Raw genomic sequence first — 20211 nt, forward strand, 5'->3', positions numbered from 1 at the left:
CTAACTTTTTTCTAATTGTAATTGAACATATCTCTAATTGTAATTGTAATTAAATTAGAGAAAAGCGCAAGATAGACAAGTTTATTTCCACATCTCCATGGAAACAAGCAGGTGGTGAACCCTCCAACAAATAGGTTACAAAATACATCTTTTAAGATACAGATTAGTCATGAGAGCTAAATGAAATCACTATAAAAGGTAATTAATTATGTTCTAACTGAAAGCTGATTGACAAGCCTTGAGATAGATTTTTTTTCCATCAAAGCATTTTAAAGAAGACTTATTATTCTTGTGTCTGCTATAGTTATAATTTATGACACCCCTGGATCATTATGTTGTAATTTGGACATTAAATTAATCTTAACAACTTGACAAAAAAAACACGTCCGCTGACTTCCAAGTCATCACAACAAAGAGCCAACAAAGTTGTCGGCACCTCTGATGGATAGCTGCAGATCATGCTAGCGAGTATCAGTTTTTTTTCTCATTTGTACCAAATTTTGTATCACTGATTAACTAAAAAAAAAGTGAGAATGAACTAAACACAGAGCAGTGGGCGTGTAAAGGTGGTGATGAAAACGGGTAGATCAGAACAATGACGTTTTGAAAACCGGAGAATAAAGATTACTCAAACATGTATTAATCTAAACACAACTTTGAGAGGGTACAACAACTATAACATGATTAAAAGTTCTGAAAAGTTGAGCACAAGACCACAAACTTGAATGAGCGTAAATTGTGTACAGAGCCTCTAAATTTGACTTTTGACCTTCTAGTTTTTCTGCAGGATTGTTTGTTTATAAATTTATGGTATAGTATAATAGATCTTTACATTGTTCTCCTCTTTCTCTCAGAGCTGTTCATGACAGAGGTGTCCCATCTGAGAACTCTGAGGGTGCTGGACCAGGTGTTCTACCAGAAGATGAGGACGGTGCTGAACTCTGAGGAGCTGGCCTGTATCTTCCCCAACCTGCAGCAGGTCTACGAACTCCACGGTGGGTTTTATACTAGACAAATATACAACTGTCACTAAATAACTTTGGATTTTACATGATATAGGTACTGTGCATTAGTCCTTTTGCTTCAGATTGTTTTCTCAATAAATTACTTCCTCAAGACTTGGTGTAGGACTTATTTGCCTTAGTTGTTAAAGCCACAGTATGTAACTTTTTAGCTAAGAAATAGAATATTTTAGCTTGTTTTTATTGCACTGAAAATTTTAGAAAAAAATGCGTCCTTACGATGTGCCGGCTTGCATCTCCACAAACCTGACTCTTACTTGGCCTGGAGGAGCGCCTCATTCAGATTGTTTCCATGTTGCTTTAGCCATAGTCTTCCACAATTTCTCCTTGGAGAATGTCCGAAATATGGTTTTAACTTAAAATTTTCGTACAATCATGTAGGTGGCATGCCACCTCCAAAAAGTTACATCCTGTACCTTTAAATAATAACATTTAGGTTCCTATTGTCTGTCAGACCATTCTTTTTGTCCAGATGTTTTGACATTCTTTGTGTGTGTTTATATCAGTTAAAAGTATTAAATCATAGCGTGTCTGATTGCAGTCAAGTACATTTTTTTTTCTTAAAATTGACCTTAATTGTTGCATTCTTTTTTGTATTTTATTTTTTCAGCAAGTCTTTGTGAAGCAATGAAGAAGAGAAGAGAGTCTCCCATTGTACAGGACATTGGTGATGTAATCGTGTCTAAGGTACGTCTATATTTTACACACTACTCAGCAATGACCAGTGTCCAAACCAAAAAGTATCTATACCCACCTATAAGCAGAGGTGGTAGTGTAGCCAAAAATATTAGTCCTAGGACTACTACTTTGTACTTATACTTCTAAATCTGTTTTTCATTTATTTCAGTTTGAGGGGCCCACTGGGGAGGAGTTCCAGGAGCAGGCTGCTCAGTTGTGCAGTCAACAGTCAAAGGCACTGGAGCTGATCCGAAATAAACAACGCAAAGACCCACGATTCGCTCACATCATCCAGGTACATACATGTTTACACTTTTACATTACCCCAAATATGGTTATATCATCTTTCCCTTGTTTTTTCTTACGGCCTCTTGTATATAGCTGATATAGACATATTTGTATTACTTTATTTCTGTATTTTATTTTTACTTGTACATTTACCATTATAGAATTATGCCTTATTTGATTTTGGGTCTCTTGCTATTTTTGCTACTTATTTAGAATTTATTATTAACATTTATATTTTTTCTCTTTGTTATTATAATATATTGTGATGTGTGAGCTACTGTGTCCAGATAATTTCCTTTGTGGATCAATAACGTTTGTCTAGGAATCTAAGGAAGGATGGCTGTGTATATGGTATTTAGTGGCCTGCTTTAAATGCCTTTGCCGTTGGAGGTCTGTTTTGGAATAATTATTGTAATGTGGGGTTGGTGACATTGGAAAATACACTATTGATACTTCACAGCTTTACTATATAACTGATGTCGTCAACACTTCCTGGGGGTGTGATGCTAACTGAAAGCACTGTCCTGTCTTCATTAGTTTACGGTTGTCTAGTGCTGTATTGTGAACATCGATCACTATTTTTCAACTATTATTTAGTAATAGTATTTTAGCAAAGATTGACACCTTGCCCAGACTGAATCCGGTCCAGCTGCAGCTCTGTGTGGGTTCAGTCTTATTACTTGGTGTTAAAACTCTGTAGCATCGTTACTGTTTAAATAATTTGCTAATTTTTGGACACGACTCAAATGTACTAGGGATGTGACAATAACCAAAATATCATGATAATGTATTGTCACTGTCTGACAATATTTTTGTGGACCATCACAATATATCGAATTACATGTCCCTTCACTTAATAAATGAATAGTTATGCTCAACAATAGCTAAAAAACTGAGGGAACTACATAGACCATGATCCTTAGCTCTGTTTCAGTGCCGACCACTTAAAAAAATAACTGTTTAAGCACATTTAAATCTTAGTTCTTTGTCTTAGTCTTTTTAAGGTATTTTAGAGGAAAAAGCAGCAAATTCACAAAATATCGCAATAAATATACCATGAGATGCATATCGTGAAAATGTCATACAGAGAGATTTGGACATTGTTACATCCCTAAAATGTCTATCAAATCCAAACCAAATAGGCTATGTACAGTGCACCCTCTGCAGGATTAGCGGGGTCATGACTCAGAAGACAGCAGCTCCCATAGCCAGCTAAGCAACAGCCAGTTATGAGCTTCAACACTGATGCAAAAAGGGGTTAAAGTTGTATTTGTGATGTGCTTTTCTGATGTGAGTTCTGGAAACATGTGCATTTTATATGGGTTGAAACGCTGTTATTTGATTCACTATACTAAACCTGCTCGGTGTCCTCTTTTGTGTCTTTAGGAGTGTGAGTCCAGCCCTCACTGTCGGCGGCTGCAGCTCAAAGACCTGCTCGTGTGTGAGATGCAGAGACTTACCAAATATCCTCTTCTCCTGGACAATATCATCAAACATACAGACGGTCAGTTATGTGTCCTAAAATAAACTCAGCTGAACTTAGACTGTTTTTGCCATCTATATGCGCTACCAGTTTTGATACACCTTCTCATTCAGTGTTTTTTCTTTCTTTTCTTTTTTGTTTACTACTGTCAGCATTTTAACTATACAGAAATATATATGAAGCTTGATATGTGGAATTATGTTGTAAAGAAAAATGTTAAATAAGTCAACCCAGTATTTTTTTGTATTTTATATTCAAATCTTCAAAGAAGCTGCCCTTTGCTTTGTTGACAGTGCTACAAACCATTCTTCTTTTTCTCTCAATGCATGTGAGGTCTCCTGAAATGGTTTTCACTTCACATCTGCGCCTTGTCTCGGTGAAGAAATGCCAAGAGTGCAAACAGTGATTGAAACAGATATTTACTTTATTTACTTTATTAATCCCAAAGGAAATTAAAATGAATGGTGGCCATTAAAAAAACTAAAATATAATTATTGCTGTTTTTCTATATTCTGAGTGTGGCCATAATATATTTATATTATAAAAATGTATGACTTCCATTTAACATTTGCCTGTTTTTGCTAACTCCAGCCGGCTCATCGGACATGGCGACACTGCAACGTGCTCAAGCCTGTTGTCGTGGGATACTACAGTATGTTAATGTGGTTGTTGGGGAGACGGAGCAGCGGTTGCGACTCGGGCAGTACCAGCGCAGACTCGACGTCGCTCCACAGTTTAAGGTTTAATTTAAATATAAGTTTAGTACACTGTAAATAAATGTCCCATTTAGCAAATATTAAGCCCATAACAAATGTAATGAATGTTGCTTAAATGTTTGCAGCTACAATAGTAATTTACCATTAGCCAGTGTGGAATGAATGAATAATGCACTGTAAAGCACTTTGGGTGTCTTTGAAAGGCGCGAGTGTCCCGTCCATACACATAACCACACACGTGCTCATGAGCATGTGCATGTCTATGTTTATATAGTGTTATCCATAGTTTTTTATTTCAACTCCTGTGTTAATGTGTTTTTCAGAATCTTGATCTAACCACAAAAAGAATGATTCATGAGGGTCCTCTCACATGGAAAGTCAGCAAAGACAAGCAGCTAGGTATCTCATAATAATAATAATAATAATAATAATAATAATAATAATAATAATAATAATAATAATAATAATAATAATAATAATAATAATAATAATAATAATAATAATAATAATAATAATAATAATGAGAAATTACTACTACTACTACTAATATCATAACTACTACTACTACTATGACTGCTATAATTACTACTCCTGCTATTATAACTTCTATATTCACACTACACATGTTGTTCATTCCCGTCAGAGATCCAGGCCCTGCTGCTGTCAGACTGCCTGGTACTGCTGCAGAGGGGTCCAGATGAGAGGCTTCAGCTCCGGTACCCATCCCGGTGGCTGGGGGGTGGAGTGGGGCCTACAGGAGACGGGAAAACCTCCTTGAGTCCTCTGGTCAAACTGGACTCACTCCTCGTTCGATCAGTGGCAACAGGTGAGTCCCATGTATTCATTTAGGAAAATAATACTACAGTATTTTAAAGAGGGTGTGTGTGTGTATGTGTGTATATATGTATGTATATGTATATGTGTATATATATATATATATATATATTTCTACCATTTTATAATGTTGTTTCCTCATCAAAAACATGCCTGAAGAGGTTTTAGATGTCATCCATGTATGTTTGAGTAATTTGGTGATCTCTCATGGGCCCTTATTCAAACTGTCCTTATAGTTAGCTGTACGCTCTAGCAACACAGACAATAAGATTGCTTGTTTTTCAGTGTATTTGCTAAACGGATAAGTTTAATACCACACTGTGGAATATTCCTGGCAAAGCAATATAATTTCCTCTGAGACAAGCAGCAAGTGGATCTAATTTACAAAAGTCATATTTCATTTTTCAGACAACAAAGCGCTCTATATCATTAGCACCACAGAGAGGCAGATCTATGAACTGGTGGCAGGAACGTCGTCTGAGAAAAACACGTAAGCATTAGATATTTTTCTACAATACAGTAGTTTTATGTACGAAAACATCTTTGTGTTATGAAAAGATTTGAGACTCCTAATTATCTAATGGTGTTTTTCAGATGGAAAGATTTACTTGAAAAGACAATATCTGAAGCTGGTGGATCCTCACCTCAGATCAACCACAGCTCAATACGATTATCGTGAGTACACTGATCCTGACTTGGTTTGGTCCAGTTCTAGTCCAGGTTTAGTTCCAGGATTAGTTTGTCCCATTTTTTGCAGCATTTGTGTAAGTTGTTCGCTTAGCTCTTAGCTGCAGTCTTAACTGTAGTTCATGTTTGTTGTGTGTGCTTTTTCTCCCATGTCATGTTTTTTTTTTTTTTTTTTTTTTTTTTTTACTTTTTGTTTCTTCTTAAAGGTCTCAAAGTGTTGGCAGTTCTTCTCCAGTATCAACAACAGGAGGTCAGTATGAGAGATAATATATAGTCTATAGATATATCGTGTTTAACCAATTATGTAGTTACTGGAGTACTGCCTGAATCGACAGTTCTCCAGAAGTATACAAAAATCATGATACAAAACAATACTCTACAGTTTCACAAACTTGATTCGATGTGCAGTATTTTCATTAGCGGGATACACACTGTGTTATGATAGCACTCTGGGGGGGAGTGACTTACCACAGCGAACAAAGGAAGGGGGGACTCAGACCATCCAAAACAAATGTGAAACTTATTATGCGAATATAGTGTCTTCAAAACAATAAAAGGTAACCTGGCGATCTAAATATGTTATGTGTTAGCAGTTAATACCCCAGAGAAGTGTAATATCTTCTCTTTAATGAACTACTATGAATTAAGTCTTTATTAAAGGTGCACTGTGTAACTTGTCTGTTGGAGGGTTCCATATTGCCATAAACTGTCAAATATTACAAATTACAGGTTAGGTTTGTGTGAAGCGACCCCCCTCACAGTCAGAATTTATGTTTTTGAAGATAATTTATACTATGTACAATTTAAACTAGAGCATTAACATCTCCATGGAGACAAACTGGTTCCAGAAAAGTTACACAAATGGACCTTTAAAGTGTAATTATAAAAATGTTAAATAATTATTATTATGTAAAATAATAATTATTATGACCATTCATATTGATTTGTTTAATGCCATACTGTGGACAATTTAAACCATATACTGTATTATGTTCTGATCTATGTTGTAATGCTGTTACCTCATCACAAACATACCTGGAGTTGTGTTTTGTTTCATTGCAAATTGCACATGTATAACACACAAACCCCCTGGGATTGCCAGTCTTTACTGTAATAAAAATAAAAGGTAGTTATTACCTTGAAAATTACCACTACATGACATCACAATAATAAAGGGTTACTAACATGTGTGAAACAAAACACAATTCCAGGCATGTTATTGATGAGGCAACATTATAACATGTCCTAAAGCTTAAAGGCCTATTATCATCTCCATTCAGACAAACTGGATCCAGAAAAGTTACACTGTGCACCTTTAAATGTAGTTATTATAAAATCTTAGGTAATTATTTTCATGGCCACTCATATTAAGATATTGATTTTCTCCTCAGACATCTCTCTGTTGGAAGGGCAGGACTCCAGAGGAAACCACTCGTCCAATCACACGGAGCTCTCAGTTGACACCAACTCAGAACGAGATGAGTTCTTCTGCAGCGAGAGACCAGAAGGGGGCGTAGCTGAGGCCGCTTTACATGACGGTAAATACACACGCATCAAAACAAACAAACAAACAAGCAAGAAACTAGAAACCCTCTATCTTTGTCATCATTTGTTATCAGTTCCATCCAAATGAGACAATTTACCCACAAGGAAGACATTTTTCTGACAGCATTGATTTAACAAAATGTAAAAGTGTTGTCTAAATTATTATGTCATATCTGTTGCTCATGTCCAGCCAGGAAATAAAATTATAATCTTCACCAAAATTACAAAACTAGAGAAGACTGGGCATTTTTAAAAATGTTAACTGTTTTAGAGAAATAAGTAGTCTTAAAGGGCCTATATTACTCTCTTTTCTTTTCTCTTTTTCATGTCACAAGCATCACAAACATACTGTACCTGTTGTGTTTTATCATGTTTAACACACAAACTCTGCATATTTTGGGTGAGCTCTTCTATCAAAGTGAAAACACACTGGTCCACTTTGTGATGCCATGTGGTAATACAGGAAGTGCTCCACTGTGTTTTTAAGCCTTCACTAGAATCATTTGGATAATTTCAGCCCGTGATATTGCCGATCTCTCCTGAACTAAAGGTAAAAGGAGCCTTTAACTTGAAAATTACCACTACCTTACATCACAAGGTGGAACTGAGCATTTTGAGTTTTAAGATGTAGACAGACTGATAATAAAGGGTTACTCAAACATGTGTGAATGAACCAAAACATCACTCCAGTTTTGTTTTTGAGGATGTAGCAGCTTTATAACATGGCTTAAAGCTCACAAGTGCATTTTTTGTAATATAGGACCTGCTAACTTCTCAGCTGCATTTTAATCTTGCTCTAGTACTGGCTAGTATTGGATATCCATATCGGCTCAAGAAGTCCATTTAAAAAACGGTTTATTACATAGGAAGCTTGTGAAGAATTTCTAGTGAAATGAACCCCTTTTTGCGTCACAGTTGAAACACTGAGGCAGCTCATATTACGGGATCTGGAGGAGGACAGGTGGAGCCAGGACTCAGATGACACACCCACAAACGAAACTGCCACGGAGGGTTCATTCACCGAGAAACAACGGCCCGAGTCCCTGGAGACTGTCCTCAACTTCTCCACCAACGAAGAACAAGAAGAACCTGAAGCTCCACCTGAAACTGTGAATGAAACCACGGAACAGCCCAGAGTTGTGAGGAAAGGTATAGAATTTCAGGAGGAGACTTTTGGATGCTAGCATGTTTTCATTCATAAAAGCAACTCACAACAATAGCAGTATGTTATATTTAACTTAGCTGGAAGGAGGAAAACATTTTACTATTGATAATTCACTTTGGAGAAGTCCTATAAAGGTGAATTGTTTTCTTCACAACTTTTATTGTGGAGGGTCTGTCAGATGCTTTTTTCCATGGAGATTGCTTTGTCTGGAATGTTTCACAGTATGGCATTAAACCTTTTCTATCTTCATTGAGGTCAAACCAGACCAAGTTACAGGTCAGATCTGTGGAGAGGCACAGGTATTAGGTATTTTTGAGCTATAAAATTGAATAAATGTAACGTAGAGCTGTTTAATGTCATACTGTGGAACATTCCGGGCAGAGCAATTACATATACATAGAAACAAGCAGGTGACGGACCCCCAACCAAAAAGTTACATATTGCACCCTTAAAATACCTGTATGGACAGATGTTGGAAATGGGTACAGCAATACATCTGCCTTTTCTATAATGTAATTGCTACATCTAAATTAAAGTGGGACTAAACAACTACATTATGCCCGGTACCTGGAGGACTAAACGGGGGAGTAAGGGGTCTGAAGGTATAAGGAACACTGTGATTGGTTGTACAGGTATCCACACTTCAAGCTTCGCCCCTGCAGCCAAATGTTTGTAACCAGATGTATTCAGGGCAGTCTTGTGTTATGTCACCAACTACTTGAAATTGCCAAAAATGTGTGAGCACAATAGATAATGCTAATGAAATACCATATACACTGTTTAATAGTGAGAAAAGGCTGATTTAGTGTTTATTTCCACTTTAACTGTCTCTAAGCAATGCTCCTTATTGGAACTTTGCAGCTGATGTCATCAACATTCTCTGGGGGTGTGTTGGTAACAGTGGGCACTGCTCTGTATGAAGCTCTGTTACTCAAGATAGACTTTAATCTGTTTTTGAGATGATTTGTGCTGCTAAACAAATCTCGCTCACATATCATTACAGTCATAAGCTAGCAAGCATTACCCAACAGTTTTTCCAACTAAAATTGTGAGTGAGAGTAACTGAAAGTCAACTTCTAAACAGGACACAAAATGTTAATATTAATCACAGGCTCTTGAAAATGTAGTGTTTAAATCTATTTTGTATTTTTTTCTTAAAACATTTTGGCTGTGTTTGCGTATGTGTTTCCTTTGTGTCCCCATGGTAACTTCTAAACTGTCCACAATAAGACATACATGTAGAACACCCCCAGTGAGATGTCACTGCAAAGTATCAATATTGCAGATCACTGGATTATAATTTAAGAAGAGGTTCAATTGATTTCTATATAAAATGCTGTAATTAGCTGCTTGTGTCTGCATGTTTACTTGACCCTTGTCTTATTAGTTTCTTAAAATGTCTCCTCTTTTTGCATGTCCTTCACTACACCAAATGCTCCTTTTCCACACCTCTTTGAATCACCCTTTTCTTTGTCACTTGCTCTGTCCTGTGCCTAGCTGTGGTTGGGGGCTCTTTCTCTTCCTCTGTCCCCGATGGCATCACTGATGATGTCACGCTCTCCTCTGACCAATCAAGCGAGCCGAACGGTGAGACCTCTGCAACACATCTGCACCATCTCATGAGCCAAAGGGACAGTGTGAACTTAAACTTATCATTATTATTACAAAAACAAAGTACAATTTTATTCTTAACTGAAAATGTTGTCAAATCCTTAATTAATTTTCATTCGAATTGTCTAAGTTTGATGTACTTTATCTTTGCTGTAGTAATCTACATAGTCATAGTATGTAACTTTCTGGAGGTGGAAAGTCAGCTGCAAGATTCCATGGAAAACATTCAGTCAAACACACTTGATTCTAGATTATTTTATTCACTGTTAAAGGGGGGATAATTAATAAAATTGTCTTTCTGGAGTTTACTACAATGTTGCAAAGTTTCCTCATCAAAGACATGCCTGAAATTATCCAAATGAGTCTAGTGAAGGTGTATGGAGTTCCTAAATATCCAGGGCTTGTGTATTAAACTTATGTGAGTGAAACAAAACACAGCTCAAGTGTGTTTTTGATCTGAAAACAACATTATAACATAGATCGGAAAATAGCATAATATGGGCCCTTTAACACCCCATAGAACTAAAATGCCCCCTCTTTAACAATATATATTTGCTGTATTATAAAAGTCTAACTCTGTATCTTTGCTTCAGGAAACACTTTCTATTTGGTGATGCCATCTGATCATGGTGAGAGCGCCACAGACGACCTCACCGACCCGCCCACACCCGTCGCCACAAACTTCCCCTCTCATCTCCACGATGTGATGTCATCAACCGCACAAACCAGGAACCAGGAAGCACCAGCATGTGACCCCGAGAGCTGCCAATCAGAAGACCCGCCGTTGGAGCAGGAAAATGACACTGGGCAATCAGAAGCGCCGTCTCAGAATCACGTGATCAAAAATGTAGATGAGATTTTCCACACGATCGAGGGGTTAATGAGTAAACTACGACATCTGCGGGTGAGTGAACGCAAAGGAAACTATGACAAAATAACCATACACACCACTGGAAGTTAATTTTGAATAGGTTAGCGTTGGTGATTTCTTTATTTACAATGAAATATTTAAAGGGCTCTGTGTATTTTTTTTTTTTAGTTTTTAGGTGAAAAGTCCAAAGTCTTTCCTCTACCAACCTGCTATTCCTTCGATCAAAAATCAGATACTAATTGATCCTAAAACTAGTATCAAAACTAGATACGCAGGTATCAGTACTAAAGTTCCTGAATAACTTTACAATGATCTTGAGCTGTATCAGAACAAATATACAACCACATAGACTAGTGTATGCCTATAAATCAGTATGGAACCTACTTGGACTACTGAGGGATTACACAGATATAAAACCTGTATAATCCCCTAATACTGTGTATATCTCATAGAAAGAATAAAGAAGTAGACTAAGGGAGTGTGATGTCACCCATAGTGTTTGGCTCTAGTCAAATAAAGCTCATGAGACTAGCAGTTATAGGAGCCACTTTGGAGCCGGGTTCCACATTAGGAACAGGAATTTATTTACAGACAAATAGCAAAATAAATATGCCAGGATCATGTAAAGCGGGTTAATACAAACATTTTAAAACCAAAATGAGAAGCCTGACAGCAGCAGTTATGGAAAGAGGGGTGATGATTTTTCAGTACAGAATGAATTGGAGACTAAGTCGATGGAGCTGGAAGTGCCTCCATGCTCACTTCCTCTTTGGAATGTGGTGCTATGTCAAGTTATATGTAGTCTATGGTCCATTATAAAAGAAAGTACTAGGATTTAATATTGACAATCATTCAATTGTGTAATTAGAGAGTTTTTATGATCATTGTGGTATCAGAAATGGTATTGATTATCTAGTCCATTCCTTAGTATCAAAATTGAGAAAAGAAAATTTTATTTTATTTTTAAAACTGCTTGTTATAACCCAGTGTTGCTGTGTCTGTGCAGGAGATGGAGGAGGCCCATCAGAAGCTGCTGCAGACCCTCAAAACCTCCAGCACCACTCAGGACTCAGACTCTGGCTCGTCTGCCTCTGTGTCCCGGACACCCTCCCTCGGATCAGCAGACGGTCTGTGCACTAACTGTAACAAGAAACATTTGACATCCAACTGCAAAGTATACAGATATATGACATGTATGACAGCTATGACTAGGGCTGGTCGTTTTATTGAAAATTGTGAATCAGTCATGTCTAATTGTCAGTGATATCATATGATATGGTTTGGGTTTTTTAAATAAATTCTTGGTCAGTAAAAGCATGTAGATTGGCAAAGTTCAGATTTTGGAGGAAGGTGCCTGCCCTCTACCAAACCAACGGTGCAGGTGCCTAGCAATAAGGGAAAAGGGCAAGGAAAGAATTTCTAAGTTTTTAATGTTCAGAATTTCTAATGAAGTTATTAATGATCATATCTCAATTTAGGGACAAAATAGCAAAATAAAAACACTAGGATCAGGTAGAACAGGTTAATACGAACATTTTAACAAGCCAGACAGCAGCAGTTACAGAGAGAGGGGTGAAGTCAGTAGCAACCAGAGCTTGAAGGAACCAAATGGCACACATGCTCAATTCCTGTTTGGAACATATAGGTTAGTGAGCTAGCTATATGTGTATATATAGTCTATGGTTGTGACCCATCTGAGAAACTGCCATTATTTGAAAATTGGGTTGTCCCAACTCAATTTCTAATATTTTTTTTCTTTTGGTTGAACAGGCAAAGACAGAAGTTCAGAACTGAAGATCCAGTCAACAGGTTTTTAAAATTTTGGAGCAGACTGAAGCCTCATGACACACCGCGGAGTGATACCTGCTAGGACTTACGTATGTCCTTCTCTGGTGCTTTGGGGCCTCATATAAACTGAGAACTTTGACCTTTTAGCGCGTCAAGACAATACATGAAAAGTATGAAGGAACACGAGACAAGTCATGAAGAGAAAACTATTAAAATGTAACAATTCGAAGTGCAAAAAAGTCGGACCAAGTTGGACAGAGTGAAGGATAATGTATGCTTTGAAGAGCTGGTTGAATGAATGGAACAGACTGATGTTAAAATGTTAATTTAAAGGAATTATCCGAGGGACCCATAAATACCCCAGCACTTTACCCACAATGCATCTCTCTCTACCGTGCAACCTCCGAACATCAGGGACAAGTTGGACACTACTGCAAACCAAGTTCCCCCTCGGCCGAAGGACTGTGATTGGAAAATTCAGGTTACTTGCACTGGGTTTTTTGTTAACACTTATTTAGTAGTTGTTTTATTTTCAACATGGGAGGAAATAATAATGAGGGGTGGTCATCAGAGCTACACCACTTCACATCGGCCATTTTGAAATCTACAAAATAGTTTCATACTGACACACTGGCTGCATCCTATTTCTGTTTTCTTACCTCCTTGAGTCCTTGAGTTCAAAGTCTGCAGTGGGAGAACATCTTCCATTCACTAAAATCCATAATGCTGATGTTTTGCATCCAAAAGGCACATTTAAAACGCAAGATTCTGCAAAATGTTTAATAAATTGGTGTTTTTTAACGTTTCAGATTTGTGTAACTTTTCTGGTGGAGGGTCCGTCCATGGAGATGTTGTTCCTTTGTCTGGAATGTTTTACAGTATGGTATTAAACCTTCTACATCGAGACCAAACCAGACCACTTTACAGGTCAGATCTGTGGAGAGACAACCCCGCTCACAGTCAGAATGCCTGTTTTTCAAGGTTTTTCTTAGCTATAAAACTACCTGTAATTTAATAAATGTAAAGTAGAGCTGTTTAAATTCACACTGTGGAACATTCCAGGCAGAGCAATGACGTATCTATAGAAACAAACAGGTGACGGACCAACCAAAAAGTTAGACAGTGCACTCTTAAATAAAATAATAGGTCTTATGGTCATTGAGTTAGAATGTAGCTGGCCCAGAGCTTTCAAACTTTTAATGATGTTCCATTAGCATGCTAGATGTTGTTAGCATTACCATGACAGCAAAACTCCACTCTGGCCTCTGAAAGTTGAGAAGTCAAGGAGATAAGTGAACAAAATCGGTTACGGCCTTCATTCATTCTACACTACATGCTGAATACTACTGAAATACAAGTTTTATTCACAAATACCTATTTATACTACCACTCAAAAGTTTGGACTCACCCTCTCTTTCAATTTTTTTTTATATGTTATACTTTACTACTTTCAGCATTTGATATACACACAGAAGACATCAAAAATGTGAAGTTATCTGTACGGAATTATGTAGCAAAGAAAAAAAAGTCGAATAACAGTTTTTGTATATATATGTTTATTACCTATTTCTCAAATTACCCAGCTGGTGCTACTTACACATACATGACCAGTCAAAAGTCTGGACACACTCAATGTTTTTCTTACGACTTTCTACATTTTAATTACATACAGAAGACATCAGATATATGAAGAAAGATATATGGAATTATTATTTAAAAAATGTGAAATAACTCTTTTTTGACAAAGCAAAATGTGTATAATTTGAGGATTTGATTATAAAATATATAAGTAATTTTATTTTATTTACTACATAATTGCATACATCTTACTTAAAGGTGTAACTTTTCTGGTGGCAGGTCTGTCACCTGCTTGTTTTGATGGAGATGTCATTGCTTTGCCTGGAATGTTCCACAGTGTGACATTAAACAGCTCTACCTTACATTTATTCAATTACAGGTGGTTTTATAGAGTAAAAATACCTATAAAAACAGCCATCCTGACTGTGAGCGGGGTCACCTCTTCACAGATCTAGCCTGTAACTTGCTCTGGTTTGGTCTCCATGTAAGCACAAAGGTTTAATGCCATACTGTGAAACATTCCAGACAAAGCCATGAAGAAAAGCATTTGATGGACCCTTTACCAGAAAAGTTACACAGTGCACCTTTAATATTTTTTATGTCTTTAATATGTATATCAAATGTAAAAAAGTATGAAAGATATAGAAAAACATTTAATGAGATTGTGAGTCCAAACTTTTGCTACTTTTCTCTTTACTTTGAAGGGAAAATGTTGACTATGACAGCAAGAATTATAAAAAACACTTGAATTTGACCTCTGCCAAAACCCTTCCACAAATCGGCAACTGTGTATCCTGTAGCCACCCCACTGTTTTTGTATGTAAATAGATGAACCCATGGTAGTACTGTGAACAGGCCCCAAGATCCTAAAGGGGCCAGAAGAAGGGATAATTCATAACCAAGTAGCTTTTTCCATTAAATGTATGCACATAAGTTAGCACTGCAAAGAAAATACTACTTATTTTGTTCATATAGACACTAACTGACTGCATACTTTCTTGTTTCATGCATCAATGCTCTAAACCAAGTAACTTTTTTCTTTTTACTTAAATACATAATACAAAAAATGCCACATTTTGCCACAGTTTTAGCTCTAGATTAGGGCTGCACAAGGTGAACTGGTTTCAAATTAACGTGTTAAAGGTCCTATATTACACAGAATGGATTCTTGTGTTATAATGTTACCTCCTCAAAAACATACCTGGAGTTGTTTCATTCACACATGTTTGAGTAATCCTTTATTATTAGTCTGTCTACATCTCCAAAGCTCAAAATGCTCTGTTCCACCTTATGATATCATGAAACAGTTTTCAAGTTGACAGCTACCTTTTGCCTTTATATCAGAAGAGATTGGCAATTCCAGAGCTGAAATCATCCAAATGATTTTAGTGAAGGTGTATGGAGTTTAAAAACACAGTGGACTGTGACATCACATGGAACAGAGTTTTCTATTCAAGAGAAGAGCTCAGCCTAAATATGCAGTGTGTTTGTGATGAGGAAACAACATTATAACATAAATCAGAAAATACTGTAAAATGGGCCCTTTAGCAAAAACTGATAAGACTAAACCAAAATTGAAGCTATGTACATTGTAAACACTATTCGAAATGCCACTACAGGAATTATTTTGCTTTTTTGGAAGATTTTCAGTATTTGGCAAAGAAGGATAAAAGGTTTGAAGTTGAATACTAGCGCTGCTCTTTGTTACATGAGCTAAAATGTCAACATTATCAGTGAAATTTTCAGAAGGGAAAATTATTTTTTCTATTTTGTTTTTGGCTGCAGAATTTCGAAGCTTCTCAGTCCACGACTCAAAATGAATTGCCTTTTATCATAACTCATATCCAAATACTTCCATGTAGCAAAAAATGAAGGTCTTTTTTTTTTTAATCATTTCTCAATAAAATAATTGTATGTTGATTTAAGTAGTTTTGAATGGTTAAGTTACTTGTTGTACCTATATTATTTGACTTGTCAAACGAAACAAAAAAAAGAAACTAAACTAATGTACTAAATGTTGCACCTTTTCCCTTCAAATTAGAAAGATATGAAACAAGTCAAATAATCTAGGTCTCATAAGTAAGTCCATCTAAACTACAGTGTAAGATTAAAGTTACATTGTGTGACTTTTCTGGTAGAGGGTATGCCGCCTGCTTGTTTCCACGGAGCTGTCTTTGCTTTACCTGGAGTGTATGGCATGAACTTTGATGCAACCAGGCCGATTTTCCAGGACACAGGCGTGTTTAATGACATGGAGTTGTTAATATGATGATGTCACTTCTGGGTCCAACCAGAAACTTCACATCTGAATTTTAGCCTTGTTTTGAAAAGCGTATGTTTAATCCATAAACTGTATAAAGAAGTGGACTAAGCGAGTGTGACGTCACCCATAACGTTCAGCTTCAGTCAAATGAAGCTCACGAGGCTTGCAGTTATAGGAGGGAATTGGGAGCAGAGTTTTATATTAGGATTAAGAATTTATTTATGGATAAAATAACGAAATAAAAACACCAGGATCATGTAGAGCGGGTTAATACGAACATTTTAAGACCAAAATGACGAGGCTCACAGCAGCAGCTACAGAAAGAGGGATGACTTTTTTTTTTTTTTTTTTTTTATGTGAAGTCAATTGGAGCCAGAGTCAATGGAGCCGGAAGTTCCCCCATGTTCACTCTCTATTTAGAGCAGCTAGTGGGTTAGCTATGTCCATTTATATATACAGTCTATGATTTAACCAGAAATTGTATCAGATGTATAAATAATATAGTAATAATCTATCATAATGCAGTATTACTTACCTCAGCCTCCCTCATACATCTCTTTCTGTCACCGTTATAGCCATAGATTATTAGCTTTACGCAACTGCCGTTTATTTTTAATGTGAGATTTCATGTGACTAAATATTAAACTGTGAACACGTTCATTGTTTTGAATCAGCTGATGGACCCGAAAGTGACATAACAACTCTACACTGTGCAACATACCAGGTAAAGAAACATCTCCATGGAAACAAGACATGATTAGCACGACTGTCCAACCTGAAAAGTTTCACAACTTTAACTAATTTAGATTAGTTAAAGGTTAAACTAATTTATTTTTTCATACATTCACTTCCCATCTTTCCTCATTCATTATTAAACTTTTTGCATTTCCACTTCCTACCTCTACATTCACACACGTTTGTACCATTTTTCCTTAGCTTTTTTATACTAACAAACATCAGCTCTGTGGCCATAGAAGGCTAAAAACAAGCTACTTTCTTTTATAAAAAAAAAAATGTATGTTGCACAAAATGAACCTTCCTGCACGGTGCAAACTACTGTATGCATTCACTCATCTCACTGTTTATTTTTGTCTTTTTAAAATCTTGTTCACTTGTGTAATTTAGAGAGATGGGACATGTTTTTTTATTATGTTATTTGTTTCTGTAAAGCCTTAGTCCTCATATTTGATTTTATTTTTGTAGATATGATTAAAAAATGATGTATAAATTATTTTCTTCTGCCTGTGTTTTTAAAAATGGTGAGATAGCTACACAGGTGGAAAAAGATTCATGTCAGCAATTTGTGTGTTTTGTGAGATTAAAAAACTGGATAAAATGATTGAATTGCTGTTTTTGCTCATGAGTGTTTAAAGTTTTTAAAGAAATTTCAAAGTTTTAATTCAACTTTTTTATGAAGAATTTACAGTCGCCTATTTGTTCATATTTCTTTAAATTGTAGGATTGTAGTCTGTTGGAATGTTCTGATGTTTCCTGAACCAAAACACATGTTAATGTCATCACAATTTACCCTTTTTATCAGAAAACTAACATTTATTTTTTACATATTTACTTCATATATGATATGAAGCAAGTACTTTTTGTGTTATCAAGATGTGGTATTGCCAAAACTTATATAGTTAGGACCACAGACTGTATATAGAGGTGGGAAGTACTCCGATTTACTTTTCTAGCAGCATACTTTTAGTTGAGTAATATTTTATTGAAGTATATAAGTAAATGTTTTGGTTACTCTTCGCATTGTGAGTAACACAAGTCTATTAAATGATTTAAACATTTGTTTTTCTTCCATGGAGATGGATATACTGTGGAGTCCAAACTAAGCATAACTCGGGTTAGGTAGGTGGCGAACCCCCATCAGAAAAGTTACATAATGCAGCTTATAAGTGCAAAAAAAAAAACATATTGTAAACATAATGCCAATCAATCAATCAATCAATCAGTTAACTGCGTTTCTTATGATGTAGACTGGCGTCTAATGCTCGTGCGCTTAACCCACAGGCTGTGAATACAGGTAAAACAGCTTCAGGAGCAATGGCTTCACTCAACCGAGGCCGTGTCTCTCAACTACGCCTTTACAGACACCTACTGGAGGAATATGGTATTACACCTGTAAGTACATTCAACAGGCTGTCAGGGTCACAAATACACAGAAATGAACTAAACTATATAAACACAACATATCCAAATGTTTGTAACTTTTAATCTCCTCCAGGATGCTTTTATACATTCCCTAATATTTTGTAATGTTTGTTTTTCTTAATTCCAAAAAGAGCACATTTTGTTCAGTTTCTATGGACGGTCCAAATGTGTTATATTTGTATAGTCTAATCCTTTATTGTTCTGAAACCCACTGATAGGTAGTACCTTTAAAATACAATGTATAGCCTATTAATGCATTAATTCATCCAGTCAATCAGCAAGTAAAACTACAGTCTCATTCAGTCTGAGTCACCACATCCATACAATATTTACATATTTACAGTTCATCTTACTGAATTCATACTAGGCAGGTTCAGGTGACAGGTTTGTTTGGTCTACACTCACATATTACACATTTCACATTCAATTCTGCTTTGGCACATACCCTAATTCTGCTTTTAGGCCTACTTTTCTGGTGGACGGTCCACTCTGCCGCCAGCTTGTCTCCATTATTGCTTTGCATGTAATGTTCCTCAGTGTGGCATTAAACATATCTGTCTTGCATGCAATACATTATTTTATTAATCAAAATTACCTTGAAAAACATAAATTCGAATTTAAAACTCGTCGCTCCACAGATCGGACTTGTAAATTGGCCTATAGCTTCATCTGCGTGTCTCCGTTGCACCGCTCCTTCAGATATGATTTCGTTTTTCTAACTTTGTGTCTATCTTTGATATCTGACAATTCCAGTTTTTGTGCTGTAGTTCATGTTTCCACACTTCCAGACTCTCTTTCTCTTACTCTTTAAATAAGTAGTTTTCCCAAATACTTTTTACTCCTACTTGTGTGATTTCCCCACCTCTGCTCATAGACTGTATGTGCATAGTTTATGATTTTTATTAATCTACCTCTTGGTTAGGCGTTTATGTTGAAACAACAGACCGGAAGCTGGGTGCCCCTCTTCCGTGGTGTGGTCAGGAGCCGGTTCAGAGCGACCCTCTGCGGGACACCGCGACTCACTCAGGCGCAGCAGACGCGGATCAGGCGCGTGTCCTTTGTGTGACTCCGGAGCGGTGTAAAACTTGAACCGAAAACAAGAGACCCAACCCCGGCTGAGTCAGACCGAGAGGTGGAAACGGGTGGAGCCGCAACGGGCGTAGAGAAAGTGGGAAAGTGTCTGAGCTCCGCGGCAGCGGTCGGAAAGCGAAGTGTTGCTTGCTCTTTGTGTTGTGTTTCCACTGGGGGAGAAAGGTAAGATGCGTCTGCAACAGGCTTTGTTACTTAGACACACTTGTGTGTATTTGAGAACTGTGCTCCCTGCTTTCGCTTTTACGTTTTGTGGTTCGTGTTGTGTCTGTTTACGTGAGAACCTTTCTTGATGGATTCACGCGGTTGCCACAGCGTTATTGATTAGTGATCATTTCACTGGCGGTGTGATCTCAGGACCGCTTTCTTTGTGCCATGTTCAGAGTTGAGTCAAAGTCCAGCTGAATGAATTGTTGCGCTTTTACGCACGGTG

At 36.8% G+C, this 20211-nt stretch overlaps 1 protein-coding gene across 2 annotated transcripts in view; it reads left to right on the forward strand.

Annotated features, from left to right (window-relative positions):
* Positions 1 to 17189, forward strand: part of arhgef11 (Rho guanine nucleotide exchange factor (GEF) 11) — a 42770-nt gene extending 25581 nt beyond the window's left edge. The window contains exons 26-41 of one of the 2 annotated variants that reach the window (XM_055156086.1): positions 855 to 995; positions 1633 to 1709; positions 1870 to 1995; positions 3375 to 3492; positions 4063 to 4211; positions 4511 to 4586; positions 4831 to 5013; positions 5430 to 5511; positions 5616 to 5696; positions 5915 to 5958; positions 7100 to 7246; positions 8169 to 8402; positions 9916 to 10005; positions 10623 to 10933; positions 11907 to 12027; positions 12671 to 17189. In XM_055156086.1, coding sequence (XP_055012061.1) covers positions 855 to 995; positions 1633 to 1709; positions 1870 to 1995; positions 3375 to 3492; positions 4063 to 4211; positions 4511 to 4586; positions 4831 to 5013; positions 5430 to 5511; positions 5616 to 5696; positions 5915 to 5958; positions 7100 to 7246; positions 8169 to 8402; positions 9916 to 10005; positions 10623 to 10933; positions 11907 to 12027; positions 12671 to 12717 — 2027 coding nt within the window. In that variant the 3' untranslated portion in view covers positions 12718 to 17189. The remainder of the gene's footprint in view (positions 1 to 854; positions 996 to 1632; positions 1710 to 1869; positions 1996 to 3374; positions 3493 to 4062; positions 4212 to 4510; positions 4587 to 4830; positions 5014 to 5429; positions 5512 to 5615; positions 5697 to 5914; positions 5959 to 7099; positions 7247 to 8168; positions 8403 to 9915; positions 10006 to 10622; positions 10934 to 11906; positions 12028 to 12670) is intronic. The other variant, XM_055156087.1, reaches the window with a different exon arrangement.
* The last annotated feature ends 3022 nt before the right edge of the window (positions 17190 to 20211 follow it).

The sequence above is a fragment of the Boleophthalmus pectinirostris genome, unplaced genomic scaffold (genome assembly GCF_026225935.1).
Source record: "Boleophthalmus pectinirostris isolate CB_2022bp ecotype Guang Dong unplaced genomic scaffold, ASM2622593v1 HiC_scaffold_20, whole genome shotgun sequence".
In the NCBI taxonomy this organism is placed as follows: domain Eukaryota; kingdom Metazoa; phylum Chordata; class Actinopteri; order Gobiiformes; family Gobiidae; genus Boleophthalmus; species Boleophthalmus pectinirostris.